Raw genomic sequence first — 20952 nt, forward strand, 5'->3', positions numbered from 1 at the left:
TTTTTAAATCACCAACTATCTGTCAGACATCTTGAACTGAATGTTCTGTAGACATTTCAAACTCAAGATATCCAAAAACAAAATTCATGGTTTCTGGTATCATCAACCTCCTAATCACCCAGAGTTTTACAACTTCAGTGTCCATCTCAATTTCTAATTTACACACTCTCTCTCTATCTATCCATCCAAACTATTGTCACATCAGGTTTCTATCTTTTTAACATCTCACTGATGTGCCCCTTTCTCTCCACTTATAATTTCATTAAGTTTGTAACAGTGAAAAGTAAAAAATTACTAGATTGCCTTAAACTCAGTTTATTAAAAACAAGAGAGGTCAGAAAGAAATATTTTAAATTGAACAAAATCAATTCCTTATATCAACTCTGATAATAAATATTAAGTAACAATCTACTAACTGCACTCTCTAAGAACATTCAATTACTGGGCAGGAGTTAAAACAGCTTGTCTCCTTTATGGGACAAAGATTCATTTGAAGAAAAGTAAAACATACTCACCTTATATATAAAAACATATATATATATATTATATATATATATGCTAGAAGTTCAGGATTCTTTATAGATCTGTTTCTATCTTAATCATAACTTGAAATCTTTTGTATCTAAAGTAAATTTCAGGTATTTATTTTATTAACAGTTTTAACCTCAGGGACCCACCCACTCAAAGTTTGCTGTCTATATTTCCTGTTATGTGTGGAAATTTCAGAGAAAAAATACCACATTGTATCTGTGACTTTGCAGTGTGGTAAGATCTATTTTCTGATCATGGCACTCTTTTTCTGCTGTGTGGGTACAATTCTTATTCTCTTTCCTTAGACAATAAAATTTACTAAACAAGCTTGCTAAAATACTTCTAGGAAGTTATAAAGCAAAAAAAAAAAAAATCAAGTAGAATAACTTGCCTAATTATACTGCTGAAAATTAGTCTTTATTTTGTAGAAAATGTTAAGCAGACATCTATTCTGCATTTTTGAAATTTCAGTAGATAATATTGTAAGATAAAGGATCTATATCTTTCTAATACTTTAGTGAAATAAACTAATTTAGCAATTGTTAAAACTATGGAGTATTGTTGAAGGTACAAATCATGTTATTAGAATAGGTTATGATATTTCATAGAAAGTTTATAAAATGAGAAGCTAAGGGCCAACTGCCCCTGTGTAAAAAAATGGTACTAAGTAAGACAAGTTGAATCCTATATTGCAATAAAAATATCTGTGTAAAAATATTTGCAACCTTTTGCTAATAGCCTACTATTTCAAGCAGGACTCAGAGCAAATGTATTACAGCACAATTAAATAATTAGGACAGTCCCTTGGAACTTGCTCTAATGGGATTTGATTAGAATCACAATGTAAAGACAGTAAGAGAAGTGGATATGAAGAAAAGCAAGTGGGCCACAGTGGTTAGAATAGGTAAAAAGCAAGAAGGGAGCTGCCTATTAAGGGTTTTAAAGATATCAATAATAATTTATTAATTTAAAAAATTGATCATGGAAGTAAAAGGAACATTTGGTGAATAAGGGGTCACTTTGGCAATTCAGCAGAGGACAGCCTGGAGTAGGCAGAGAAAAGAGGGCAAGATCAGGGAGAAGGCTATTTTAGTAGCAAAGAGGAATGAGAGTTGGCTACATGTGTGGAGAGAAGAAGAGACAAGTATGATGTTGTAAAAGTAGAAACAATGAGCTTGGACAACAAATTAAATACATGGCAGGGCATGGGGGACAAGACTGAAAGGGTAAGTCTGAATGTCTTGTGGGATGATGATATAGTAACTGGAAAATTCAGAAGATTAGGAAAGAGTTTGGGGTGAAAAAAACAGCTTTATTTTGAACATGCGAAGAGGAGATATCTATAGAATGTCAAATTTGAGATATCTAAGAGGCATTTGGTGATGCAAAAGAAGGATTAGGTCTGAAGATCTCTGTCAAATCTATTTCTACATCTATCTTATGTGCATTTTTTGTCTTTTCCAAAAGATTGTAAGTTTCATGAATCAGAGACTGATATATTTTTGGTTTTATATGTGTTTGGGACAAGAAAAGCACTCAGCACTTAATACTTACTGAATGATTATGAAATAGATTATTTATGTGAAAGGAATACTTTTTAACAGAAGAATGCAAGACAACTTTATCCTTTTTTTATTATTAGCAGACAAAACATCAAAGTATCTTAAAGTTCTAGAAGGTCCTTATTCCAGTGGGCTCACAATATCTATTTCATAGTTTTAGGGTTCTAGCACTGGCTCAGCTACAAAAAAGCAATAAATCATTTAGAAGTGCTCTCCAGCTTCAAAACAAGGAAAAAAGTTATTACTTAAATCTTCAATTTTATGAATTAAATGTAGAGATTACCCACTTCCTCTAAAGACTCAGAAAAGTAAAAAACTTCAAAAGTACAAAATCTCTTATGACAAAATAACTTTAATACTAAGGCTTAGTTGTGTATTTTGTTTTTTTTAAAGTTCCTCATTCCAAAGCCTGTCTAATATAGGAATGCTGAAATTCTTACTCATTTTAATTCATGTACTTCCAAAGTATGAATTACAAATTACAAACACAAGTATACATACCTTAAAAAGAATTTAGAATATCACTAGGGGCATTGTAGGAAATAGTTTTGACTAAAATTGCATCAAGTTATATATATTTATATATGTAAGTTATGACTGTGATTAAAAAGGATATTATGATACTGATATATGGCATAAAACCTTGAATTTTTCTAACCCATTTAGCATACTACTCAAAACAGTAGCTAGGTGACACAGTAGATGAAAGTGCCAGGACTGGAATCAGGAAGACTTGTCTTCCTGATTTCAAATCAGATCACAGACACTTATTAGCTATATGATTCTGAGTAAGTAAATTAGTAGCCCTGTTTGCCTCAGTTTCCTTATCTATAAAATGAGTTGGAGAAAGAATAGGCAAACCACTCCAGTACCTTTGCCAAGAAAAACCCAAACAGGCTCGCTAGAGTTGGACCCAAGTGATAAGAATGAAAAACAACAGTAGGCTCAGCTGAGCTGTTTTGCTGACCTAAGAAAATACAATGACCTTATGTTAGCATTTGTTAGCAAAACTAGTCTACTCTGACCAAAAGCCACAGTTCTATTTCATTTATAAGTTAAACCGAAGCCAAGCAGCTTGAATTCACAATATGTGGAACTTTAAACGCTTATTAATTAACCATGTCCATCTATCCCCTTTTTTTTGGGAAAAGATCACAATTCTGAACTTTCTAAATTTAAGCTGCCTTGACTCCCACTCCCCCAGTGGTTTCCCCATTAGAATATAAACTACTTTAAAGATAGGAACTAGTTTTATATTGATGTGTCTATTTCTGGGGCTAAGAATACTAGTCAATTGATACTTGTCAATTCCTTTTCATTCTTTTTCTTTTTGTCACAAAGACAATTTTTAAAGAAAAACAACTCCCTCCCACCTAATACCAACACAATGAGTTATTTATATTTTGTTTTCAATTTAACAAGTACTTATTAAATGCTTACAACATGCAGTTATTAATAATAACATGCAATAGTTGATAAAAGTCATTGTGCATGTCAATTGACAATAAAATTTTGTCAAACCATACAACACTAATGCTTTAAATTCTGGAAAATGATTACAATGTCAAGTTCAAGTGGCTTAAAAATGCATTTTCATACCTATGGGAGGTAAAATCTTGGATCAATCCTACTCATATTTTTTTCCATTCTGTTGTAGTACAAAAATTACTGACAAAGTCAGTGAACTTGATTCACTACAGATTATTTCATTTTATGCTATTTCATTTTATTTGATCTCCTCATTGCTACTCAGAACAAACTTATTAGTCTCTTGTTATATTATACTAATGTATACTAGCTAAGCAGCAAACTTACTTTTGTGAAGCATAATATAAAGGATAGGATGTTGGACCTGCAGTTAGGAAGACATAGATAGGTACATATGGAGCCTCAGACACTTAGTATCTATGAGATAATAAGACACCCACTTATCATCTCTAGGTCTGTCTCATCATCTGTAAGGTGGGGTGACTGGAATTCATGGCTTCTAAGTTCTAAATATGATTTTATGATTCTATGAATTAAAGAACACTTCTATAATACTTTTTTCCCATCTTCATTTCTACCCTTATCATGGCAAATAATCAGATCTCCCATTATTCTACAGAAGACAGCCATTTCTTATTTTGCTCCACTTCTATTACTTAATATAAACTTTTATTGTTCTCTCATTTCTCTTGAGTGAAGAAGAGTTCTGTGTCGGCCTTCTGTTCCATAAATAATTTGTCTCATCTTATTTTTTTCCTTAGTTCTACCAGCAAACTTTTAAAAAATGTAGTCTGTTTCTTTTCTATTTACCTTTCCATAAACCCCAAACATAGCTTTTGCATATATATATGTATATGTATGTGTATATATATCATGTATGTACACACAAGCACATTTTATGTGTGTGTAGGTGTGGTCTGTGTACATGTTATTCTAACTGTTCCTTTGAAGGCTTGAAAATTATTTCAATTTATCTTGTCATCCTTGAGGTTTATCAAAGTGACCCAAACACAGGATGTACTTAAATACTGTTGAAATTTTGAAGTGTGATTTCTTTCTCCTTTAAATTCATTAACCATACATTTTTAAAATTCTTCCTTTATGCTAACTTTTTCACTTATCCTTTCTTTTACTTTCCATTATCATGGTCAGTAAAATTCTACTTCATAGCTTGAATGCTGCAGCAAACTTACTCTTTTTTTCAAACAATTTTGGTTATACTCTAAGTTATATAAAATTTGTGTATACAGTGTATGCTCTATTTTCCTGCCCCATAACTTCACAAAGACTTCTAAGTAGCAGGTGCTCAATAAATATTAATTAATTCATAGATTTTTAGAATTATTGAAAGAAATGATGGTTCTATAAGTTGAATATAACTTTCATTCAAGGGCTAAAATAGCAATAGTTTACCTTGCAAATACCCGGTCTTTGTTTGCTTTTTCTTTGCCATATTGTACAGACTGGACTTCAGTTCTTCCACTAAAAGAAACAAATTTGAAAAAAATGGAAAAAAGAGATGATGACTGTATATTATTTAGCTGAAAAAATCTGTTATTTCAAATGTTTGGGTTTTTTTTCATATTTTGGAAAGTAGAAGAATTCATACAAATATATATGTGTGTATATATACATGTATATACACATACATATATAGGAAATAAGTGTTATATATTCAACAGTTAGAGACTCAAATATGACTAAACTAATTAGTTTTATTATAAAATGTGCAGTGACAAGGTCAACATGAATCATAAAGAGAAGCTGGATGGAAAAAACCCAAATCTTAAATAAGACTAAGTTATAACACTGTCAACTACAAATTCTTCCATAATTTTCACTTCCTCTTTGGAGTATAAATAAGGAAAATGGTAACAGTATTTGTTTTACACACACACACACACACACACACACACACACACACAATATTCAAGCTATTCTTTTAAATTGATAACTCTTGGAGCCACTGGTGAAAAATTGAGGACTGAAAATATCATAAACATTTCTTCATATAAAAAATGAAATTTGGAATTTCACCTCATTCAGCAACCAAGAACTATGTTCACTTTGTTCATCCTTAATGTGAAAGAAAAGCAAAAACTGCAGGAAATATTTGATCATTAAAAAAATTATTTTTTTCTTAGTTTGACTGATATGACACTGAATAAAAAAGTAAATTTAGTTAGAATTGCCAATTTTATTAGAGTGGCTCACCTTACTCATTAGTAATTAATAATATTCCAATTGTTTGGATAAATCTTTTTAAGTGAAAAATGTGCTGTAATTGTGTCCATATAGTTCCTGAGTTCATCTTGGCAATTAGACTCCCAAGTATTTTATACTGTCTCAGTTATTTTAAATGGAACATCTTTCTATTTCTTTCTGCTAAACTTTGTTGACAATACATAGAAATGCTATGTAATATTTGGCAAGTTGTTAATTATTACAACTAGTTTTTAGTCAGTTCTCCAGGATTTTCCAAATACATACATTTATATGTGTGTGTGTGTGTCTGTGTGTACACACACACACACACACACACACACACACACACAGATATACAACCCCCAATCATATCTCTTGCAAAGAGTAACAGTTTTGTGTCTTTAGTACCCATTCTAATTCCCTCAATTTCTTTTTCTTATTGCTAAAAGAGAAAGTTAGTAATAGCTATCTATTCCTTGCTTATATATCACTTTATAAAGACATATTGAGATGGACAAAATCTGTGCCCAAAATTTACATTAAAAAATCATATTTTTTATTTAGGTTAACAGACCAGGTATGATAAAAACTTGTAAACTAAAATTTGGCTTCCAAAAAACCCAGCAGTTAATATCAAAGCCTTAATTATGAAAATTGTACTTACCAGTATCGGAACTTTGAACCCAAAGTAAAATAATGTGCAAAAAAATTCTTCTGAGGTGGCAGTGGTCTATCCAAACGGAAAAATGTGTGATGTTCTACACATGCTTTCCACAGATTCTTACAAGCTCTATAATTCACCATATTGAATCCCAGCAGTGTTTCTCTAGATTCATGCTGTAAGGAATAAACCACCCACAAAAATATAAAACAACTTGACAACATGTAATAATTATAATCAATAATTAGCACTGATACCATATAATTTAGAAGAATTTACAGTCAAGCTGTTAGGGCAACAGGAAGGAAGGAGTCACTGTCAGTGGGTGTCCTCTTTTCCCATCCTCACACTTAGCTCCTCTGACAACCCATGCAACCCCACACATCATATTTGGATAATCAAATAAAAAAACCCAAATTCTTCAAATTATCTGGATGATGTTTATATTGATCAACAATTACAATTCTCCCAGGGATAAGGAGAACCTAAAGACTTTCTATTTGTATTGCCACTGTGTCCTAAGACCTGTCAGGTCCTAGTATTGACTTGCCATTCTTTACTCCAATGAGCTTAGCCAATTGCCTTATGAAAGAATTCTTATGATCATAGATATTTCCATTAGCTTTAAATCTGAACTCTTAAATATGTTGTCACCCCAAATGAAATATGAATTCCAGAGGCAGCTAGGTGGCACAGGAGATAGAGCACCAGCCCTGAAGTCAGGAAGACTTGAGTTCAAATCCTATCTCAGACACTTAATAATTACCTAGCTGTGTGACCATGGGCAAGTCACTTAATTCCACTGCCTTGCAAAAACCAAAATATAATAAAAAAATATGAATTCCATGGGAGCAAGAAGTGTTTCACTTTTTCTATTTGTATCCCTAGCTCTTAGGGATGTTAATGCACTTGGTATGTAGTGTTTAATTAGTCTCCTTTTTATTATTCTAGAAATGCCATCTTTATTATGTTTTATATTAATGCTTCATTTAGTAAGTATATATACAAAGACAAATGAAGTTACATCTACTGGTAAACAGAAAGGTACTAAGTACCAAAGTTCTATGCACAACTAAAATGAGAGCCTTCATTTTGTTTCTAAATAGCAGATTCTTTATTTCTGTCAAAGGTATCACAAAGTAATCAATATTATTCACACCTTCACATCATACTTGTCTCCTGTTATACACTCTACAGTCGATAAATCATGATTCTAAATACATAAAATCTCTTACTTATATTTCATCCTCTCCATTTGAAAAAGAAACCAACTCAAGTTCAGGGTCTTATTAACCCTCATCTATATTCCTGCAATAATCTCCTGTCTAGCTACCTTTAGCCTCTTCTCATTCTAAGACATCAATCATGAAGGTAGAAAAGATTTTGTAATATGTTCTTTTTTTTTAAATCATGGACTTGACAATCATCAACAAAGAACAGAAAAAGAAAATTATATGTGAAATCAATTTATTTTTACAATTATATATTAAAGAAACCATGGTAGGAACAATATTCTCTGACTTCTGAATTTGTTTTTGTATCCTAAGTTTAATATAGTGTTTGTTTATGTGCTTAATAAATACTCTTACACTCATATTCATTCTAATGTTTTTCAGAGCAAAGCAGGATTTGAATTATCTTGAGATAACTTTTTGGATCTAATATATTTAATAAAAAAGTCCTTACTTGACATTAATTTGCATACTTCCTAAGAAATAAAAATTAAATATTTTTGGCTATTAGATTGTAAATTTCATAAGAGCAGTGACAATTATTTTTGTTATCCTTCCCAAATACCAAATGGATTGAGACACTTAATCCTGGCAAAGGACAGAAAGTAGTATCAATTTGTACTTATTCATATGATACTTTAAAGGTATCAACTTATTATATATATTATTATATATATTATCAGAACATACCTAAGGTCATAGGATGAAATGAACATAGAATTAGAGCTAAAAGGGACATTAGAAATAGGGATGGAAATAGGGAAAAGCCAACAACTACAGGCAAGCTTTCATTTTTTTGTTTGTTTGGGTTTTTAGTTTTTGCAAGGCAATGGGGTTGACTTGCCAAAGGTCACACAGTTAGGTAGTTGTTAAGTGTCTAAGGCCGAATTTGAACTCAGGTCCTCCTGACTCCAGGGCCAATGCTTTATTCACTGCTCTACCTAGCTTCTTCCCCCAACTGTGCTACCTAGCTAAGAGTTATAAGATGTGGTTTATCATCAACCTTTCAAAATCAGGATAGATCTTTTGCTCTAATCAAAGTATTTACGTGCTTGAGAATAGTTTTCTTTCATATTATTTTAGTTAAAATGTAATTTGCTATTCTGGTTATTCACTCTGCTTGATCTTACACATATCTTTTCATATTTTTTCTTAATTTATCATATTTCCCATTTCTAACTGTAATATGACACTACATTGCATTCACATATATCATAATTTGTTCAAATATTCTGCAATTAATGATTATCTATTATTTCCAGTTCTGTCACAAAAAATAGCTGCTAAAATATTCTTGAAAGTATAAGGCTTTTTCTTCTGTGCCTGATTTCCTAGAGGTACATGTCTTATTGCAGTTTTGGTGGGTCAAAAGTCACTAGTCAGTGATTTTTTATTTAAATTTCCAAACTGTTGTCAAGAATCAGTTCTGGAACTAATTCTCAACTCCACCAGAAGGATACTAGCATATCTATCTTCTCACCGACTCTCTGACAATTATTTTAATTTAATCATCTTTTCTTTTTGATGTGATGAGATGAAACCTCATTCCAACACTCTAATATTAAAAATAAGGAAACTGAGCCCCAGGGAGGTTAAGTGACTTGCTTAAGGTCATATAGGTAGACAGATATGACAAGTATTACTAATATGATTTTAAAATACAGAAATTGAGTTTCACAGAGCCTGTGACCTCCCTGTGGTTATACAGTTAGAAAGAATGAAGGCAGGATTTCTACTCAGGTATTTTCTGATCTCAATTTATGCTACAATGTCAATGTCACTTTGATCTATCCATTGGCAGAAACAGGAAATTAGCCTAACAAGGGGAAATGATATTCTTTTAAAATCCATACTCTGATGCTGTTAACAATGAGTTATGCTTTCTAAGAAGATGGTACTGATCTAACTACCATGATCTAAATAAAACAGATCTCATCTGGAGTCACATATACTTGATATAATTTTCAAATGTATCACTACTTAAAACTTACATATAAATTAATTCAAAATAAATTACAGCATAGTTATGAGCCTCATCTACCCAGCAAATAGGAAGTTTATAATATGAAAATGGTTACTTAATTTCTATGTTGATTTGACAAAATAAGATTGGTACTTACCAATTCTTTCCTAAGTTGAATAAAAAACTGTTTGCATTTAAATGAAATTTTTACAATCTTCAACCTATTAAAAAATAAAAAATCAAACTGGAGTATTCAAGACATAGATGATTAAAACAGGAAAAGAATAGATTTATTCCATGATAATAATCACATAAAATAGTCATTTCTTTGAATAATTAATATATTTTTTACAAAACATTATTCAGAAAGAATTGCAAAAAAAACAGCTGAAATTTTCTCATGACTAGAATAAAATATTATTACAATAAAGTAAAAGAAAACAATTACTTGGTGAATTTCATAACTGCATATGGCTTATTAAAATAGTAATTGAGATTCAAATTTGGTATTGCAATTTGTATAGGAATCTGAAAAAAATTTCAAAACATATTAAGGCTTTCTAAAATGATTCTTAACAAATTTCAATTCACAAATGCTACTGAATATAAATTTTGAGACAATGGAGTTTACAAGATAAATACTTGCTCTACTTTAAAAAAATTACACTTATATTTTAAAACTATTTTAATTTATATATTTTATTTTTTAAGGGTTATTTTTGCAAGGCAAATGGGATTAAGTGGCTTGCCCAGGCCACACAGCTAGGTAATTATTAAGTGTCTGAGACCGGATTTGAAACCCAGGTACTCCTGACTCCAGGGCTGGTGCTTTATCCACTGTGCCACCTAGCCACCCCTATTTTAATTTATTTTTATATTTTTCTTGTATCACTTTTCCCCTAGTGTACAACTTTAGTGCAAAATATATTCCTGCATATGCCAGCAGATGTGATCCAAGTTGTTTCTCAAAAGGACACAGCAAAAGATTCACTTACTTGAATTAAAAACTTCACTTTCTATAATAAGGTGCTCCAAAAGGGGTCCAATGTTACAGAAATCAAGTTTTGGGGGATCTCCAGCAAGTGGTGGAAACAGACACATTGATGGTAACATTAATTTTATAGTTACAATCAGTGCCTACTTTTCCAAAGGATCAAATACTAGCAAATAACTCAAAGGTGTTTTTGAAAGAAGCAAATGAGGTGAAGCCTGAATAAAAAGAATTTTTTCCTTCATGGTTTTTAAGTACATTTAAGATGTGCAACTTATAACTAGAGTTATAATGAATTTGAGCATTTCTTTTGTCTTATGTGGGTCTACAAGATCTCAGTCATAAAAGATGGGAAAAAAACCATAAACCTTAAATCTTTAGGATAAACAAAGAGCATATACTTGTATAAGGAGAAAGCCAGTAGCTCAATGGACAAAGAAATGATTCTGAAGTCACGAAGATAAGTTCTAACCTGACCTTAGTCACTTACCTGTCTGTTTTATCCTGGGAAAATCACTTAATCCTGTTTGCCTTAATACAATGGAGAAGAAAATGGCAAACTGCTCTAAGATTTTATCAAGAAAATTCAATGGATTGTATGGTCCAAACAGGTTATGAAAAGAAGACAGATGCATTCATATACACAATATGCTATACAGCAGAAAGAGCACTGTAATAGTCTGTGTATCTATACATATAAATGTATTCACATAAATATTCATAGTTTTTTAGTGTTTATGCTCTATCCTATATACCCAAACAAAAATTTATACACATCCAAGATTTATCTTGGAGTTAAAAGGGAACTTAGATAAAGTCTAGTGTAACCACCTGACATTATTTTGTTTTATTGATGCTTTTAATACTGATGATTTCCCAATACGAACCCCTCCACCTCTTTCCATTCTAACAAAGAAAATTAAATTAAGCAAAACCAAGCAACGCAAATACTGTATCTGTAAAAATTTTGTGCCCCTAGACCCCCATATTCCCCTGGGGAGCAAGGAAGTATGCTTTTATCAACTTTTCTTAGGACATTTATATCAATTATTAGCATTAGGATTATTAAGCACTATCTTTTTTTTTTTAGTTTTTTTCAAGGCAATGGGGTTAAGTGGCTTGCCCAAGGCCACATGGCTAGGTAATTAAGTGTCTGAGGTCACATTTGAACTCAGGTACTCCTTCCTGACTCCAAGGCCAGTGATCTGTCCACTGCGCCACCTAGCTGCCCCTATTAAGCACTGTCAAAAGTTGCATCATGAATCATGATTCAGTAATAAATAAGCAAACTCCTTAGGAAGATGAAATCCTTTACATATACTGTATAATTACTTTACAAAGTGCTTAATAAACTATTAGTTCACCTAAAAGTGTTACTGAAATCATGATAGCTTATCATGTAATTTCTTAATAAAATACCTAAGCCATTTCTTCTGATTCTAGATAATCGATTTTATTTGTATAAAACTGTAATTTTCTAAAATCAAAGTTTGTATTTTACCTTTTATCATTTCCCTTAACCTGTGTCTAATTATGAATTGTTCTTTTATTATTATTTGGAAAAGATATATCCTATTCTCTAATCTTTAAATGATATAAACTTTAGATTATATATTCATTTAAAATTTATTAAATATTATGTAAAAAGCTAATATAAATTGATTTCTATCAGTTTCCCCAGAAATTATGTGTAGACTTCTGTGTGTTTAATTCTAGATCTTGCTTATCTACTCTATTTTATTATTTAATGTAATGATAAGAAACTGGATGAAGACAAAGAAAGTATGCTTATCAAATTTTTAGATAAAATAAATTTTACAGATAGCTAACATACTGGATTGCAATCAGGAATCAAAGAGATCTTCAGAGGTTACGTGAAAAGGTAAAGCTAATGGAATGAATAAAAAAGGGAGTGATATAAAGTTTAAATTTGGATTAAAAAAGATTAATTATAAAATTCACAGGTTTAGACTTGAAGGGAATTCAGTGTATTTTAGTTGTATATTATAAATTCAACAAGATTCAACAGTACAATTCTTGCAATCAAAAGAAGCTACCTCAAACTAAGTTTACATTAAGAGGCAGAGTGTCAGATATACTCAATACTCAAGGAGCTTATACAGATTCCATTTTGTTCTCTCTACATTAGAAATATTTTCTAACTATAGGTACCGCATTTTAGCAGGGGAAGGGAATTTGAACATAACTGTAGTATATCCAGAAAGAGATTACCATAATGATGAGGGGTTTGAAGAGCATGTCTTATGAGAATGAATATAAGGAACTATGGATGTAAGCCCTGGAGAAGAAAAGTAGAAGGGAAGTATATCTTGAAGTATTTAAAAACCTATGTGAAAGAAGGATTGCTGGTTTTACTTATCCCAACCCCTGAAGGCAAGATCAGGAAGAATGGATTGAAGTTGTAGAGAGGAAGACTGAGGCATGAAGCAAGAAAACATTTTCAACAATTATATCTACACAAAAAACAGAATGGATTGCTTTGGTATATAGTCAATGCCTTTTGAATAGTTCTTCAATATGAGATGAGTACCTGCTAGGAATGTAATAGAGGGAATTTTTACTTAGGTTTGAGTTGAAATAGACAACCTCTGAGGTCTCTTCTGAATATGATGATTCTGTGGCTGTGATCTTCCTAGTCCCTAACTGATGGCAATAAAAAATATGACTTAAGACTGGCCATTTTTAATGTGTTGTATTGAATTCACAGAATGTAATCACAGGATACCAAGAAAAATTAATAAAAGTATTTTCAAAAAATTAGTGTAGTTAAAGGAAAAATAAATGATGCAAAGATATCTACAAAAGGCAAGACAGATGACACAAAGTAGATTCAGTGGATACTTGAACTTTCTAATCACTTGGAATCACTTGGAATCACCTGGGAATTAAAAATATGGTTAAACACAAGTTTCAACTGACAAGTACAATCCAAATACTGGGAAGAAAAAACCAAAAGTGATTTTTGGAAATAAAATGTTAGATACAAATATATAAAAAAGACATTAATAGAATTTCTTACCATGGAAAGGTGTTCATTCGTACCCTGTTCTTATAAATTAGTATTCCTCCTGACATTACACCAATCATAATTTCATTATTACTTTGATCCTTCAAAAAAAAGAATAAAAAATATCATAGAAAGGAAAAAGTAGGTTTAATCATAGGATCAAATTTTATTTAACTTAAAGGACTATTTTACAGAGCAGCAAAATGAAATTTCTTGTACTAATTGTGGTTTAATAATTTACTTTCAAATATCCTGCCTAAGTAGTACAGAAGGAACCAAAACAGCAAATGCAATTATAGAAAAAAAATAGCTATCTTTAAAACTTAAAATGGAACCTCTTGTTTCTAAAATACAAGATTAAAAGCTGTATGACTTTGAGGTTACTCAAAATGGGACTAATTAGAACTAATCCATAAATGTTGAAAAGTGAACCCCAGAGGTCAAAGAACCATCTACTAACACTATAGTTTCTAAGGAATGGTGAGGACAGAACTAAGCATTTCCATCATGAGTGTTTCCCCTTATCTCATTCTAATTACATAATTGTACAACACAGACGAGAAAAAAGATCTTTCTCCAAAGTGTTCAATAACCTGGAAATAATTATGATTCATTATCATTTAAGCACATGATAGCATCTAAAATATATCTCTACTTTAGAAAAGTTCTGTGGAAATAAAAGAAAAAAAGAAAAAAAATATGCTACAATATGCATTCTAAATTCATCAATTCTCGATCTGGGGGTGGACAGCATTTTTTGTATAAGTTCTTTAGGACTGGGGTGTATCACTGCAATGATCAGAGTTTTACTAAGTCTTCCAAAGATGATTAATTTTATAATACTGCTGTTACTGTGTAAACTGTTCCCCTAGTTTTCTCCAATTCACTTTGAATCAACTCATTAAAATCTTTGTAGGTTTTATTTCTTCTTTTGAAAACTTCCTGGTCACATTCTTTTGATTTATTAGTTGCCTCTTATTCTTATAAATTTGACTGGGTTCCTTATATATTTATCAGAGAAACTTGCTATAAAATTTCCTTATTCATTTCTAATTTGGTTGTACTGAGAGTGCTTGTGCAAAAATTTTTAAATTTTAAGTACTTAAAATTTGCCATTATTACTTTCCATAAATCTCTCTCTGTTTCACTTGATTCATGAAATCTTGCTGTATCTATAGAACTGACAGGCAATTTCTTTCATGCTCCCCTAAATATGGTTCACCTTTTATGTCTAAATCATGACCTCATCTTGGTGTATAGTACCAGATGTTGAACTGTGACTCTTTTCAGCTTTCCAGTTTTTCCTAGTAGTTTCTGTCAAATAATGAGTTCTTGTCTCAATAGTTGGGATCTTTGGGTTGAACAAACACTAGATTAACTGTACTCATTTGCTTTTGAATATTATGCACATACTATGTATATATGCATATTAAGATTTCTACTGACCAAGCAATTTTTTTAAATTAATTTTTTTTTATTAAATATTTTATTTGAGTTTTTGAGTTTTACAATTCCCCCCCCATCTTACTTCCCTCCTACTCCCCCCCCCCCCCATGGAAAGCAATCTGTCAGTCTTTACTTTGCTTCCATGTTATACATTGATCCAAATTGAGTGTGATAAGAGAGAAATCATATCCTTAAGGAAGAAACAAAAAGTCTTAAGAGATAACAAGATCAGACAATAAGATATCTATTTTTTCCCCCTAAATTAAAGGGAATAGTCCTTGAACTTTGTTCAAACTCCACAGCTCCTTATCTGGATACAGATGGTACTCTCCTTTGCAGACAGCCCAAAATTGTCTCTGAATGTTGCACTGATGGAATGAGCAAGTCCTTCAAGGTTGATCATCACCCCCATGTTGTTGTTAGGGTATACAGTGTTTTTCTGGTTCTGCTCATCTCACTCAGCATCAGTTCATGCAAATCACTCCAGGCTTCCCTGAAATCCCATCCCACCTGGTTTCTAATAGAACAATAGTGTTCCATGACATACATATACCACAGTTTGTTAAGCCATTCCCCAATTGAAGAACATTTATCTGATTTCCAATTCTTTGCCACCACAAACAGGGCTGCTATGAATATTTTTGTACAAGTGATGTTTTTACCCTTTTTCATCATCTCTTCAGGGTATAGACCCAGTAGCAGTATTGCTGGATCAAAGGGTATGCTCATTTTTGTTGCCCTTTGGGCGTAGTTCCAAATTTCTCTTCAGAAAGGTTGGATGAGTTCACAGCTCCACCAACAGTGTAATGGTGTCCCAGATTTCCCACAACCCTTCCAACAATGATCATTATCCTTCATGGTCATATTGGCCAGTCTGAGAGGTTCGAGGTGGTACCACAGAGAAGCTTTAATTTGCATTTCTCTAATAATTAATGATTCAGAGCAATTTTTCATATGGTTATGGATTGCTTTGATCTCCTCATCTGTAAATTGCCTTTGCATATCCTTTGACCATTTGTCAACTGGGGAATGGCTTTTTGTTTTAAAAATATGACTCAATTCTCTGTATATTTTAGAAATGAGTCCTTTGTCAGAATCATTAGTTGGAAAGATTGTTTCCCAATTTACTACATTTCTTTTGGTCTTGGTTACAGTGGTTTTATCTGTGCAAAAGCTTTTTAATTTACTGTAATCAAGATCATCTAGTTTGTTTTTGGTGATGTTCTCCATCTCTTCCTTAGTCATAAACTGCTCCCCTTTTCATAGATCTGACAGGTAAATTAGTCCTTGATCTTCTAATTTGCTTGTAAGTATTGTTTTTTTATGTCTAAACCCTGTGACCATTTGGATCTTATCTTGGTAAAGGGTGTGAGGTGTTTGACCAAGCAATTTCTTAACCAATTTCAAATTGCTTTGATTATTAGACCTTTGTTTGAAATTTGGTACTTACTGCAAGTCTATTGCTCATTCCCCCACCCCTCATTGATTCTCTTGATATCTTTGATCTTTTTTCCTTTTTTTTAAAGGTTTTTGCAAGGCAAATGGGGTTAAGTGGCTTGCCCAAGGCCACACAGCTAGGCAATTATTAAGTGTCTGAGACCAGATTTGAACCCAGGTACTCTTGACTCCAAGGCCCGTGCTTTATCCACTACACCACCTAGCCGCCCTTTTTTTTTTTTTTAGATTTGCAAGGCAATGGGGTTAAGTGGCTTGCCCAAGGCCACACAGCTAGGTAATTATTAAGTGTCTGAGGCCGGATTTGAACTCAGGTACACCTGACTCCAAGGCCAGTGCTCTCTCTATCCATTGAGCCACCTAGCCACCCTTATGCTTGATCTTTTGATCTTCTAGATGAATTTTATCATTTTTTTTTTCTAGCTCTATAAAGTAATTTTTTTGGCAATTTGTTTGGCATGATACTGATTAAATAAATTATTGAGTTACTATTGTTATTTTTATTATACTGGCTCAGCCCATGCTTGAGAAATTAATACACTGGCAATTATTTACATCTTTTTTTATATGAAATATTTTGTAATTGTGTTCATACTACTCTTCTGTGTGTCTTAACTGCATTTATTTATCTGAATTTCTCTGTTTTCATGTTGGGGTTTGTTTGAAATATATAGAAATGCTGAATGATTGTATGGTTTTATTTAATAACTGGCAACTTTACTGAAGTTGTTATTCGTTTGACTATTGCTTTACCTTTGATCTTATTTGGAGACTTCTAATTTATGCCCATTATAGATAATACTTGTTTATCATTTTAAGACAAGTTTCATTTATTCCTTTTTTAAAAATAAGAATGGGATTTTTCTGCATTTGTAAAAATTATCATGATTTTTGTTATTTTTGTTACTGATATGATCAATTATGCTTATAGTTTTTTCTAATATTTAAACAAGACCTGCCATCCTTGTACAAATCTAGCCTGGTCAAAGCGTATGATCTTTGTGAGTTACACTGTTGTAATATCCTTACTAGTATTTTACATAAAATTTTTACATTAATATTTATTAAGGAAATTGGAATATAGTTTGCTTTTTCCTCCTTGTTTCTCTTATCCCTGGTTAAGTTATCAAATCATATTTGCATCATAAGATGAATTTGGTAGAACTCCTTCTATACATATTTTTACAAACAGTTTTACAGTATTGGAATTAATTATTAAAATTGGAATTAAATATTTGGCAAATTTTGCTTGTGAATGCATCTAGTTTGGTGAGCTTTTATTCCAAAGGGAATGTATTACAAATAAAATATTATTTCTCTATGTGTGAAATCATAATCTTTTCTCTTTATTGTTGTCCCTGTGTTTGCCAATGGTAATTAAATGGTTAATTCACAAAATGAATAAAATGTAGACAAACAGAAATAATAATAGAGGGGGGGGAAGCATATTAGAGATTTAATGTTAACTGAGAACTGATCCAAATGGCAACAACAGTTCTGAAGCTATCAAATGATACTATCATCAGCCCATTATTTTCTCCAGATTTCCAACAGAATTACATGAAAAAGTTTGATAATACATTGCTCAAATCCAGGTATATGACATTTTCAGCATTGCTTTTATCTACCAAGTATTACTTAGTATGCTCCATCAAAAAAAAGAAAAGGTTATTATGGCAGAACTTGTTCTATAATAAATCGAGGTAAAAATTCTTACCACTTTTTTGAATGAAAATCAAGAATTTTTACAGAAATTAATCTCACTGGACTACAATTTAAAAGTTTTACCCTCTTCCTTTATTATATAAAAAAGTTTATGAGATTTGCTTTTTTTTGCAGCCCTGTGACACATTTGTCATTCTTCACAATTTTACGAAGACCACCAACAGGAGCTCAGCAAACTACAAGTTACTGTAATAACTCAGGATGTCACACCTTGCTCTTCTCCATCCCAGGCTTTATTTTCCTCTTTTCCAAGACAGAAAGATTAGACTAGATCATCTCTAGGATCCTATTAAGGGTTCACTCTTCCTCACAGAAGCCCAAATTTATCATCTAAATCCTAGGAGCTGCCTGAAGAAAATGGAAGTTGATTTGCCCAAGGTCATACATTTAGTTAAGTGTTAGAATATGTAAGTCCTTCTGACCTCAAATCTAGCCCTATCTGTTCTGTCAAAAAGCTGCCTGTCTTTGAGTTGATTAGGAAAAGTATATTGTTCACAAGTAAGGAGAAAGAATTGCTATTTGGGTTGGAGCAGAGGCTAACCAGGATGGGAAAGAGCCCCGAGATAAAGTCATATGAGAATCAAATGAAATAGGGATTCTTAGATAGAGAATGAAGAATTTGGGAAGTCTTCAAGTATTTGAAGGGCTAACACAGAAAAGAAGGATTAGATGAAAAAGGGCACAGGAAGATATGTAAAGAAATTGCAGAAAAGTAGTTCGCTCTGGAATAAGGAAAAAACTTCTGAGACAAAGTCATATTGAGAATCAAATGAAGTAGGGATAATACTTAGAGAATAAAGAATTTGGGAAGAAAGATAGAGAAAATGTGTTCAGGTATTTGATGGTCTAACAACATATGAAAAAAGGATTAGACAATAAAGGGCCCAGGAAGATTTATAAGGAAATTGCAGAGAAACAATTTGCTCTGGAATAAGGAATAAATAACCCAAATTATTTAAAGGTGGAGTGGGATGCTTCAGAAAAGCAATGGGATCCTTGTTAGAAATTTTTTGAAGATGTGATAAAGGAAGCTGCTCTTGGTTAGTTGATAAGTTAGATGGTCTTTGAGGTCCCTATCATATTTGAAGTTCTCTAAGTCTGTGATGTATTGTTTTATATAATCTAGAACATAAGGACATTTCTGTGTATGCATGGAATCACTGTGAGGAGAGGGAAATTAAAAAACCCCAAGATTCTCAAGAAGATTAGAATCTAATTTGGAAACAGTATTGTATGATTCTTTTTTGTATAAGAAAAGAAGCAAAGTAATAAGAAAGTAACAATGAGATTTAAGTCCTTTCCATTGTTATTTCTGATTTTATAAAGCATAATAGCTACAAAATCAACTAATTTCATTCCTATTTATCAGTTTAATGCAAAATTCCTGTTAGCCTAGGTTCTCTTCCCAACTTTTCTCTTTGCCTCCATCAATAACAAAAATAGTGTAAGAATTTACCAGAGGAGGGACAGCTAGATGGTGCAGTGGATAAGAGCACTGGCCTTGGAGTCGGGGAGTAACTAAGTTCAAATCAGGTCTCAAGACACTTAATAATTACCTAGCCGTGTGGCCTTGGGCAAGCCACTTAACCCCATTGTCTTGAAAAATCTAAAAAAAAAAAAAAAAATTTACCAGAGGCTACTAGGGGTAATATTATTTGTGGCTACTAGGAATTACTAGTAAGAAGTAACTTTAGACATTTTAGAAGTAGAGGCTATCAAGACAGGATAAAGATAAGTGGAACAACAGACAACAAATGAAATGCTTATATAAAGACTTTATATCCTACAAGTAATTTTTTACTAATTTAATTTTATCTTTTCCATTAGCCATGTTCCTCCAAAAAGAGAAAAGACCAAGAAAAAAGTTTCATTTTTGAACTGAGAATTTTTCTGTTATCTATATAAAGGTGAATAACTTGTTTTTATCATGAGTTCTTTTACTGCTTGTTATCTGCTTTCCAAAATCCCCTCTCAACTGATTCTCTCCATTCGTATTTTAAAAAAAAAAACAACTACCAAGTCAGGAACTATTCAAATCTTCATCTTTCTCAAGCTCTCTGCCATATCTGATATTGTTGACTGATACTACTTCCTTTCCAAGTTTTCTTAATATTGCTCTCTCCCTCTATTTTCCTCCTATTGCCCAATTTTTTTCTCATATCTCAAAATCTCTAATTTTCTTCAAAGGTAGAGCTCAGGTACCACTTCCTTCCCAAGACCTTTCCTGATCCATTAGATCATTTGGTCCACTTCCTTCCCCCATTTACTTTGTATGTATCATGTACCTATTTACTTGTGATCCTGTTCCCCTTCTCCACCAAAGAGAATATAAGCTCCATGAGGGCAGAAACTGTTTTACTAAGGTCTCTGTATACTTAACACAACATCTGGCTGAATAAAAAAATGCTGGCATTTAAAGTTTATTTGATTCTCTCTTTAATATCTTTAATAGTACAGAAGAATCATTCTTAGAGAACAAAAGCATTATGTATATATCCTCTGAACCACAATACGACTACCAGGTCTATATTCCAAAAGGATCATAAAAAAGGGTACAAAAAACCCACATGCACAAAAATATTTATAGCAGCTCTTTTTGTAGTAGCAAAGAACTGGGATTTGAGAAGATGCCTAGAAACTGGGGAATGGCTGAATAAATTGTGGT

The 20952-nt window shown here is 32.1% G+C and overlaps 1 protein-coding gene across 5 annotated transcripts in view; it reads right to left on the reverse strand.

Annotated features, from left to right (window-relative positions):
* The window catches only part of PTPN4 (protein tyrosine phosphatase non-receptor type 4), a 255843-nt gene that overhangs the window by 73675 nt on the left and 161216 nt on the right, over positions 1-20952 (reverse strand). For all 5 annotated transcript variants that reach the window (XM_074214982.1, XM_074214981.1, XM_074214985.1 and 2 more), the window contains exons 9-12: positions 13674-13762; positions 9800-9863; positions 6451-6623; positions 4995-5063 (exon numbers count right to left, since the gene is read on the reverse strand). In XM_074214982.1, the coding sequence (XP_074071083.1) occupies positions 4995-5063; positions 6451-6623; positions 9800-9863; positions 13674-13762 (395 nt within the window). The remainder of the gene's footprint in view (positions 1-4994; positions 5064-6450; positions 6624-9799; positions 9864-13673; positions 13763-20952) is intronic.

The sequence above is a fragment of the Macrotis lagotis genome, chromosome 1, assembly GCF_037893015.1.
Source record: "Macrotis lagotis isolate mMagLag1 chromosome 1, bilby.v1.9.chrom.fasta, whole genome shotgun sequence".
NCBI classification, from domain to species: domain Eukaryota; kingdom Metazoa; phylum Chordata; class Mammalia; order Peramelemorphia; family Peramelidae; genus Macrotis; species Macrotis lagotis.